Source organism: Poecilia mexicana, unplaced genomic scaffold, assembly GCF_051168715.1.
Source record: "Poecilia mexicana isolate PSO_F unplaced genomic scaffold, ASM5116871v1 scaffold_2, whole genome shotgun sequence".
In the NCBI taxonomy this organism is placed as follows: domain Eukaryota; kingdom Metazoa; phylum Chordata; class Actinopteri; order Cyprinodontiformes; family Poeciliidae; genus Poecilia; species Poecilia mexicana.
This window is the reverse complement of record NW_028263371.1, coordinates 31,789,965-31,800,808: the sequence shown is the minus strand read 5'-3', so window position 1 is coordinate 31,800,808 and position 10,844 is coordinate 31,789,965. Positions and strand designations below refer to the sequence as shown.

At 41.1% G+C, this 10,844-nt stretch overlaps 1 protein-coding gene across 1 annotated transcript; it reads left to right on the top strand.

Annotated features, from left to right (window-relative positions):
* The first annotated feature begins 4,262 nt into the window (after nucleotides 1-4,262).
* Nucleotides 4,263-10,002, top strand: LOC106920551 (tubulin alpha chain-like). The gene is made up of 4 exons (XM_014991616.2): nucleotides 4,263-4,404; nucleotides 6,715-6,937; nucleotides 8,004-8,152; nucleotides 8,840-10,002. The coding sequence occupies exons 1-4, from the start codon at nucleotides 4,402-4,404 to the stop codon at nucleotides 9,812-9,814; spliced, it is 1,350 nt and encodes a 449-aa protein (XP_014847102.2). The 5' UTR covers nucleotides 4,263-4,401; the 3' UTR covers nucleotides 9,815-10,002.
* Nucleotides 10,003-10,844: the final 842 nt, after the last annotated feature.

Sequence of the window (10,844 nt, the reverse complement as noted above, 5' to 3'; positions counted from 1 at the left end):
GCAACTCTCTTTAAACCGACAGTAAATGAAATGGATTGTTTCTGCGTGGAAACCTTCAGGGAGTGCTTCATCTGAAATTAACATTCTGTTTTTATAGGACAGACACAAAATAAGGGAGACAAACCTGAACAACGCATCAATTATTGACTATATCCCTTGAAAGGTGTTTAATGGAGTATCACAAACTAAGAGGAAGTTAAGGGATTAGCTTAGTACAGAATTTTGTCTTGTTTGCAACAGGTGGAAAGATGCATCTCACTAACACTCAAATAACACATCCTATATCTGAATGAATGAAATATTCTCATTGAATACTTTGTTCTGTACAAAGTTGAATGTGCTGACAACAAAATCACACAAAAATCATCAATGGAAATCAAATTTATTAACCAATGGAGGCCTGGGTTTGGAGCCACACACAAAATTAAAGTGAAATGTTCCCTTTATTTTTTTGAGCAGTATATATCAGTGATGTGCGGTGAGGTTCATAGCTGGTGAGGCAATCGGATTTATGAATCTAGACCAGCTGCTGTTACTTTACGTAAGGAAATTTCGCGCATGCGTACAATGCTGGAGGGTAAAAAGGCTATTCCTTTACATGCCATCCATAGCCGTGTCGGCGCAGAATAATTCCGTTATCTCAATCAAACTTAGACATGTAGATATTATTAATTTCGTGCTGTGCTTAACAGCAAAGGGAGAAACCGTTAAAGTACAACTCAAAACCACGTCTTTCTCGCTCTCTGTATCAGCGCAGCTATTGTATGGCTAGTTGCAGTTGTGGAGTCACAATGTCTGGGTTCATGAGCGCCCCCAGCGATGAGGCACGAGAACTCCCTGCCTCACCTCGAATCTGTTCTCTGCCGTTTATGATCGCTCCTCAGCACACGAAACATGTTACACACAGTTGGTGACAATAAAAACACAGTACATTAAATACATAAGCTAAATTATGGAAAATCAGATCATACATTACATGTTTTTAACCATTTTATTGGCGACGTACATGCTCTCATAGAATGGCAACCGGTGCAGTTAGCGAGAGGTTGCGCAATCCCAGGTGAGGCTCAGCTCACTGCTGCTTCACCGGATTCGCTTCCAGGTATTTGAATGGAAAAATGCGAAAATTCAGCCATTTTGAAGAAAAAAAAATCATCAGATTTGATTCAATTAAATGAAAAATAGGTACTTTATAGTACATATATTTCGGTAAAATGATTTCTGCGCTTGAATGAGGTTGGTTTTCCAGATATCAAAGCTCTTCCTTCGCGTCACAGAAGTCACGTGATCAACAGCGGGATGTCACAACACGGACGAAGGCAATGGTTTGTGTTTGGGATTTTTTTGTTTGTTGGTTTTAGCGGACAATGTCCTACTAGCTCCATAGCATCGCGCAGTTCATAAAAAGTTGTGTGTCATTCGAACGTGTTGAATCCATAATTCTTCTGTAAAATGGCCGACTACAATTTGTCTAAAACGGCGCACACGTCGCCAGAAGTAGGCGGAGCTTGACGCCCCAACGCCTGAATGAAACGCCGACGTCTCCTCTGGTGGCTGATAGATGGTGAGCACTATAGCAAGCACCATGGTTGAATTATGAATATATCTCATGTAAATGTTTACATCGGTCACTGCCATGATTTTATCGACTTATCGCGTGAACAAGCATATTTACGTGTGATTGTAATTTAATGGAAACATCGCAATTTGAAAGCCCGTTTCTGTCACTCTAAAGACAATAAAAAAATATCTCAACATAATGAGATACGTATCTCCTTATGAGATAACTATTTCATTATATTGAGATACTTTATCAATTTAAAGAGAATTAATTTTTTTAATAGTCAAAGATTTACGCATATTTGTAATGGAACCTGCCCTGCGACAGACTGGCGACCTGTCCAGGGTGACCCCGCCTCTCGCCCGGAACGTTAGCGGGAGATAGGCACCAGCACCCCTCCCGATCCCACTGGGACAAGAGTGTACAGAAAATGGATGGATGGATGTAATGGAACCCCAGCTGAATCCCTGAGTTTGGAGACAATGTCCAGATGAGAGCAAAGTAGATATATTTTGGGAGGTAGGCGGGACTATATCTGCACAAAGCCTGTCAACCATGTTGGCAGGCTTTGTGCTACTGTGATACTGTGTGGTTATTTTGCAGCTACAAGATCAAGTAACTACGCAACCTGCAGTTGTTATACAATTGTTGTATATATCAAATATTACTTAAAAGAAATTTGACTTTGTAATTTAATATCTTGAAAGTTGCTTGTGTCTCCTGAAGAAACTCCTCTTTCCAACATTCCGCCTTCTGGAAGTCATTTCAACATGGCTCCTCTATTAACCCTTTAGTAGCATCTTTACCAGCGTTGCACTGAGAAGTAGCTTCTATAATGAGCTCTGCAGATGCACAACTCCACCAGGTTTTTGCTAATTGCTGCTGGATAGTCTGAAGGATCTGAGAAGGGGAGTCACACTCAGTGATTTCTCAAACATGCTTGAAATAGTCAAAGCAACACTCCAGGTATTTGTTTTTTGACAACATGACATGATGTAAATATTATATATATATATATATATATATATATATATTCTACATAATACTGCACCTTTAAATATATTTGTTTATTAAAAATAAACTGAGTAAATATAATCCCCTGGAAACTTAGACTTCTAATTACACACAAACTCAAGAAAAGCTCCGATAAGAAATACTTGGTCTACAGCCTGAGAGAGATTCAGGAGAAAAAACAATCTGTGGACCTCCAGCATGCCATAAAAAAGACCTCTGCTATCTGTTGATCACAATCCATCTCTCTTCTCTCCTTAAAAAGATGATTGGTGGTATTTGAAGAGGAGCTAAAGGCTCAGGAGGACTCTGGAGGCTGGTTTGAGGATTATGACCACGTCGACCATCAGAGACGATGGCCTGGTGAGATGTCTGCCGTGAATTTCAGTCGATCGTGATGGACAGGAAAAGTTCACAAAGACTTCACTTTCGCTGTGGCACCAGCAGAAAACAGAGCACTTCTGCCGTTATAAACACGGAGATGTATGAAGCTTTCTCTTCTGAGTTGGACCTGGATGCTGTTTAATAAGCGACATTAAAAAAAATGGATTGAAAATCAGTGATAAATCAGCTTCCTATAGTGTTACTGATCAGAACCCCCTTTAACGATTACAAGAAAAGCCTCAGAGATAGAAGATAGAGAAGAGAGATGAACTTCTCTTCTCTTTAATCCTGATTTTATTAACTTTTCTCTTAAAGGGGATGTACACAGGCTATGTGGTTAATTTTCCAGCTGCTTTCTCATTTCTCCCTCCCATTCTAGAACTCCCTCATAAATTCATGTCGAACCTTTTTTCTTATCCTTCCGAAAATTGGCTAAAATGCAAATTTCTTATGAAGTATGGGAATTTGGTTATGCGGCTTTGACATAAAATATATTTCAGGGGCCCGAACTATAACTTATGGATCGTAATTAATGCGCTTGTAAACAGAAGCAGTCAGGAGGGAACCGCATGAAGAACACGAGACACAAACGTAAATGATTAGGGCTCCATCTAGTGGTTATAACGTGAATTACAGGACCAAAAAAAAAAACGGTCATTTTTTTATTATATTTGCATTTTCAAAGATTAGGCGTCACCATGGCTCGTATTTAGCTATAAAGATTTATAGTTTTATATTACTTTGACTGTTTGGGAACAAACATAAAAAATATTTAATTTAGTAGTTAAAATAGATCAGCCCCTCATTTTAATAAGGCAGAGAGCAAAATAGCATTTCAGCATTGCCTTATGTAGTTTCTTATTTTTGGTTTTAATGTTTAAGATTTCTTTTTTTCTGATCATGAAGCATGTTTGTTTCATCTCTACTTACTAGGTTATGTGTTTATCTTTGCAAGTTCTTTAAAAATTATTTCCTACTGGTATGTTTTTTAGAAAATGTAAAAACTAACGTAAAATCAGAATTAGGACTACCAACTTTTTTTCTGGCATTTGCCAGATTAATGAGAGAGAGAGAAAGAGAGAGAGAGAGAGAGAGAGAGAGAGAGAGAGGATTTTATTCAGGCAATTTTTAAAACTTTCTTCATTGTGTTCAGAGTTTAATTTTGTTAAACCTTTGATCACATAAAACCACATTTGACTTTAAAATGTGAACGTTTTTACTGCCCATTTTATTATGAAAAGCCACCAGGAAGATTTGAAGAGTGGAAGAAAGTTTCAGCTGTCGCCGGCTCCACCTCCTCCGCCCTCCTTCCTCTCCGGCTATATAAAGGTTTCACCATCCCACTCTGACAGGACTTCACTCACAGAGATCTCCTTAAGGTTGCACTGTGAGAACCAGCCTGTCTGAACTTCTCCTTCTCCCTCCCCTCAGAAAAGGACAAGAAAATGGTGAGTATTTCCTCATCGTCGATAAAGAAGTCTTATCTTCAAATCGACAAAAGGGGACCGTGTTCAGTGCTCTTTTTTTCTTTTTTTTTTTTATCGAAAGTTTGAAATGTGACTCACCGTTTCCTGCTTTTACACTTCCTTCCCAAATTTAGCCTCTCGTCTGAGCTTCTCTGTTGCCTCGAAATGCAGCATTACAGGCAGTTCAGCAGGCTGCCAGCCTGCAAAGGTTAACTGTTTCCATATGTGGACTGCTTGTCGGCCCGGGAATGCTGCTGCTGCTGCTGCTGTTTACACAACGTTGCTGAAAATCAGCTCGGTACACACAGCAGCTTTCCTCTCAATGAAATCCACAAAGCCGGACTTTGACTCTGCGGCATGAGGGCAAACCGATCTAGTGTTTGGAGTTTACACAACGCTGTTTCTCTCTGGTCTTAACCAACAGGACCGTGGAGCTTAAACAACCTCATTTCCTGGCAAATGAAGCACAAACTTACTCTGATTCTTTGTATTATTAGGATTATTTTTACAGTTATGTTCTGTGGGAAACTCATCAATAACCCCCTGTAGCTCTTTTTCCCTTCCTGTGTTGCACAATGCCCCACTGTGTTTGCCCTCCATGTGTGACCTCGTTTCAGGCGGGACCAGATAGACGTAGCAGATGATTCCTCCCCCCCCCCTCCACTTCTCTTTGCTTAAAGGCTGATTCAGCGCAGCGTGTTGTAACAGGCAGCCACACCCACATCTCACTTAAATCTGCTCAGGAATCACCACTAATGATTTCAAAAAAAAAAAAAAAAAAAATCGGCACAGAAACTCTCTGTGACGCACTGAGCTTGCTGGAACATGTGATTAGAGGTTAGTGGGTTAAAGCAGAGCTCTGTGTGACACCGGACTCAAAATAGCTGGCTGCTATTGCCAAACTTAGCAGCTGAGAACCCCTCCCCTGTTTTAAAGGGGACTGGCGCTCAAAGCGACAGCTTTAAACATGTTTTTATTGTTTCTCAAACTGAAATAGGAAACGATTCCCATCAGCAAGGAGACATCGAAAAGAATTTCACCTCATTGTGTCACTGTTTAGAACAGAGGCTAAAAACAGCAGCCTGAGTCATTGATTGTACACCTTTAACGCCGAGGTTTGGGATGCCTTGAGCTGGGAGGTATGAGTGGCATTTTGATTGCATTTCCACAAGCGGTCGGATCATCGAGGCCTTGATCTGCCTCAGAACGAACTTTCCTTTCAAACCCATTTCAAGCTGTTCTGCTCCACCCTCGTCCTCACCCTCCCCACTGCTACACCTTTACAACCGGCTCGAAAAATACTTCAGCAGGGTGTGGAGGCACTTTGGCCCCTGCAGACATGTTGATGATGATCTGGTGATTAGTGGCGCTTGTTTTGACTTTGGCGTCATATCCGTGCAGGTACGGCACATACTAGAGGCCATTGTTTGGAGACCTTTTCATAACACACACAAGCCGCAGTGTGTTTTATTTGGATGTGAACTATGTGGCAGAAAGTGAGCACTGCATTTTCCATGAATAAAATGGTGGTGGCAGTATAATTCTCTGGGATTCTTGTTGGAAATATCTAGGTTGGTTTTATTTTTGTGCTTAGATGCAGCGCGTTGTCTTGGAAACATCATTTCTACATCAAAAAAACAAAAAGAAAAATGGTGGTGGCAATATCATTCTGTGGAGTACTTTCATTTCTTTTTTTTTTTTTTACTCAAGATTACATTGAAACTATCATTGGATTTAGGTCTGGACTTTGACTAGGCTACTTTAAAATATGAATATCATAGCTCTGGTTGTATATTTACAGTCCCTGTGCTGGTGGAAAGGAAAATTGTGACCCAGTTTGACCTTCTTTTTTTTCTGCATCATGAGTGTCCACACAGCATGGTGCTGCCACCACCATGCTTCACAGTGAGTTAGTTTTCTGCCACACAGTTTGTATCACACGCGGTCTGAAAGGTTTGATTTCGATCTGCTCTTATCATAGCATGTTCTCACATGCATTTTCAGACTTCAAAAAGAGATTCTCATAGCTTTCATCGTCTTAAAAAAAATCTTCAGTTGGTATAAATACTTTAGCAAAGAACTCGTTTGGCCACAGTGTAAACTCCACCCTCTTTTATGATTTTTTTTTTATTATTATTTTTTTAAGCACTCAATCGACAGTTTAATCGAGTTCAGACATGTTTGGATAAAATCTAATTAAAAATTCAGCATTTTGGCTTTTAGTTTGCACTAGAACCTGAAGCGCTCATCTGTTTATACTGGATTCTAACTCCCCCCGTTGTCTTCCCTCAGAGAGAGTGCATCTCCATCCATGTCGGCCAGGCCGGCGTCCAGATGGGCAACACGTGCTGGGAGCTGTACTGCCTGGAGCACGGCATCCAGCCCGACGGCCACATGCCCAGCGATAAGCCCACCGGCGGCTATGACGACTCCTTTACCACCTTCTTCAGCGAGACCGGCACCGGGAAGTACGTTCCCAGAGCCATCTTTGTGGACCTGGAGCCTACCGTCATTGGTGAGGACTTTCACCGCCACACAAGGCGTGTTTATAGCCACAAAACGTTCCCTTCTATTGTGACTGAAACCAGCTTTTCTGGTGAACTATCCCAAGGTGTAAAGGAACAATTGTTTGTTATTGAGTGAAACAAAAGGTAGAGGGTGGAACCTTCAAGAAGCTGTTTTTTTTTCTGTTTGTTTTTTTTTCCTTTGGTGTCGGGAATTAACCTCAGAGATACACCAGGATGTACACAAGTCGGCCTGAACATTTTCCATCATTAAAAAGGAAAAGCAACAAACACAGGAGATTTCTGAGTTTGAAAAGTCAAAAATTTGAAAGGGAAACACTTGAGACATTTTGGGATTTCCATCAGAGGTTTTCCAGAAGATGTTTGAGATTTCTGAATTTCCGGGGTAGAAAATGTTCCACTTTTGAAACTCAAAACGACCTTGAGAAATGTTCTTTTTCCTCATTGACTAGCACCTCCCACTTCAGCTCTAACCATCTTACCTTAAAATATCTTCACTCTAGGATGTTGTCTTGTTTTCTCTTTCTCCTTCTTTCTCTTCTACACTCTCTCCCTTTCCTTTTTTCTCTTTTTACGTTTCTTTTCCGAGAGACAAGAATTTAACAATTTCTAATAAAGATTTTCTTCATAGAAATCAACTGGAGCATTGTAGCAAAAACCATAATGCTCCACTTGTGAAGCGTTGTGACTCAGACAACAATTCTGACAGTATAGTTAAAAAAAATTATATAAAAAAATAGCTCCACCCACTATCAATGTAATGTTACCATGACAACCAAAAAGCTTCAAAGCCATTTAAATGAGCTCAAACCCAAAAGAACTACCAGACTCTCCAAATAATTTTGCATTATCTCCACACATTTCACTTTATATTAAACCGATTGAATTTACTTGCTTCAGAACTTCTCTCTTCCACTCCCCCACAGCGTACAACGTGCTGGTCATGTTTCAGTCACATGGTTAAAGAAGCATTTGAAACAGCATTGAAAGGCAGTTTGACACAGTACTAACCCTGTTTCTATGTTGTTGTTTTTTTTGTTTGCTTTTTTTTTTCAGACGAGGTCCGAACTGGAACCTATCGGCAGCTGTTCCATCCTGAGCAGCTGATTTCAGGAAAGGAGGATGCTGCCAACAACTACGCCCGAGGCCACTACACCGTCGGGAAGGAACACATAGATTCTGTCCTGGACAGAATCCGCAAACTGGTAAGGAGAATAAAAGCTAACGCAATTTATCAAGGGGTAAAAAAAAAACACAAAAGATGCTTTCAGCCAAGATGGAGGTGGGTTAGCACACCAGCAATTTGAAATGACCTAAAAATGTAGATTTTGAAGTCAAAGACCAGACTTGACTTTTGATAGGCTGTTAAGTCTTGAAAACCCTCCAATGTAGGTAAATTAAGAACAATTCTGGAATGAGAAGTGGGCAAAAATTATTCCTTAGCAATTTTCATTACTACTTGACAATGCTTGCTTGCCTCAAAGAGTTTGAGGCAATAATTTTACCACATTGAACCTTGTTGATTTGGATAACTTCTTAGGGAATTAAATCATCTGAAAATCTGCACTTGGTTTAGGCCCAGCTGCTGTGCCACTAGGACACTGCAATCTTTTAGCCTACTTCATGTTGTAAGACATTTTCTGCTTAATCTAGTTCTGGTAAAACCTTTAATTTGACTTTTTTTGTAATGGTGTTACTTCTTGACAAATTCTTCACAAAAAATGGGTTAATCTCAAGGTAGGAGGTATAAGAGTAGAAGTCACTTTTAAAGGGACTTTCATATTCATTTTTTTTTAAAAAGCACAACTTTTTTTTAATTCTGATTAAAATTATGTTCATTTATAAACACATTTTCCAAGTCTTTCATTGTAACTTGTGACTTTCTTGTTCAGTCTGACCAGTGCACTGGACTCCAGGGGTTCCTGGTCTTCCACTCCTTCGGAGGAGGAACCGGCTCCGGCTTTACCTCTCTGCTCATGGAGCGGCTGTCGGTAGATTTTGGCAAGAAGTCCAAGCTGGAGTTTGCCATCTACCCAGCTCCTCAGGTCTCCACAGCTGTGGTTGAGCCCTACAACTCCATCCTGACCACCCACACCACTCTGGAGCACTCCGACTGCGCCTTCATGGTGGACAACGAGGCCATCTACGACATCTGTCGTAGGAACCTTGACATCGACCGCCCGTCGTACACCAACTTGAATCGCCTCATCAGCCAGATCGTCTCCTCCATCACCGCCTCCCTGCGCTTTGATGGAGCGCTGAACGTAGATCTGACAGAGTTCCAGACCAACCTGGTGCCCTACCCTCGAATCCACTTCCCTTTGGCCACCTATGCCCCAGTCATCTCTGCAGAGAAAGCCTATCATGAGCAACTCACTGTGGCGGAGATAACCAACGCCTGCTTTGAACCAGCCAATCAGATGGTGAAATGTGATCCCCGTCATGGGAAGTACATGGCCTGCTGCCTTCTGTACCGTGGCGACGTCGTGCCGAAGGATGTCAACGTGGCCATCAGCAACATCAAAACCAAGCGCAGCATCCAATTCGTGGACTGGTGCCCCACTGGCTTCAAAGTGGGCATTAATTACCAGCCTCCGACTGTGGTTCCAGGTGGCGACCTGGCCAAGGTGCAGAGAGCCGTGTGCATGCTCAGCAACACTACGGCCATCGCAGAGGCCTGGGCCCGACTCGACCACAAGTTCGACCTGATGTATGCCAAGAGGGCCTTCGTCCACTGGTACGTCGGTGAGGGGATGGAGGAAGGAGAGTTCTCAGAGGCCAGGGAGGACATGGCCGCCCTGGAGAAGGATTACGAAGAGGTTGGCATTGACTCCTACGAAGAGGATGAAGAGGGGGAAGAGTATTAAAATGAGATGCATTGGAGAATCCTCATCCATAGCCTGAACGAGTGCTGACCTGTCGTTAGTGGTCGTTTGCAGACAATTGGTTAAACACTGTAAAATGGCAGTTTAAACGAGCTAAATCCCATGGTGTTGGGTTGTGTCAAAAACCCAAACAGAAAATGTCTTTTCTAATAAAGCTGTTTACACCAACATCACATGTGTCAAGCATTTCTTGACTTTAAAACTAAAATGACTTAATTTATCTTTATAAGACAGAAAACTACTTTTAAGAATGAGCAAACTATAATATGAGGATCTTATTAGTATAGTGAGGAAAAATAATTACGTAACAGCTCTCTGGATGAGAAGAGGGTATTTGGCCACAGGATGGCAGCATACTATTACTATGAGAAGGCGATTGCAGTATGATAGAGATGTAAAATCCACAAAATTAAAGACCAAACATAGAATTAATTGCATGCAAAGCATTACTGATGCCATCAAAATGCTACATAAGTATTAAATTATGTAAATTTAATTTTCATTCCATATAATTTCAATAGTACTCTTAAGAAATAACCAAATATTATGAACGGATGAGAGTGTTCTTACAATTATACGCCTTAAAATGTGTCACATTTGTTATGGCTCACCGAGTTGAAAGGTAATAATCAACAACTAGAATAAAGTTAAGTGTATAAAGTCTGTCTGCGGCGTCGAATAGCCACATGCCCAAGCAATGCTACTACCGGAACGTCACTAATTGTGTGGCTCTGCATATAAACACGTTAAATTATTAAAACAATCGATTTAATGGAAGCTTAGGTCATAAAGAGGGTGTGACATCTTGTGGTGCCACATAAAAGTACCACTTTTTATTGGGAAATTATTAGTGCGGCTTTGTACTTTTCTGCCTTTTCATGCCAACCACCTGAAGACTCTGCTAGAGTAGATTTTCTTTCTAGAGTTTCTCTAAAACCAACAGAAATGCACGTTTTTCCTGTTCCCCGTTATAATTTCCGAAACTTTGAGCTGCTGGCCTTTCTTTCCCTCC

Excerpts from the sequence above, each read along its gene's own strand:
- LOC106920551 (XM_014991616.2), top strand. Across the intron at positions 6,938-8,003 it reads CCTGGAGCCTACCGTCATTG|ACGAGGTCCGAACTGGAACC; the intron begins GTGAGGACTTTC and ends TTTTTTTTTCAG. Across the intron at positions 8,153-8,839 it reads TGGACAGAATCCGCAAACTG|TCTGACCAGTGCACTGGACT; the intron begins GTAAGGAGAATA and ends TTTCTTGTTCAG.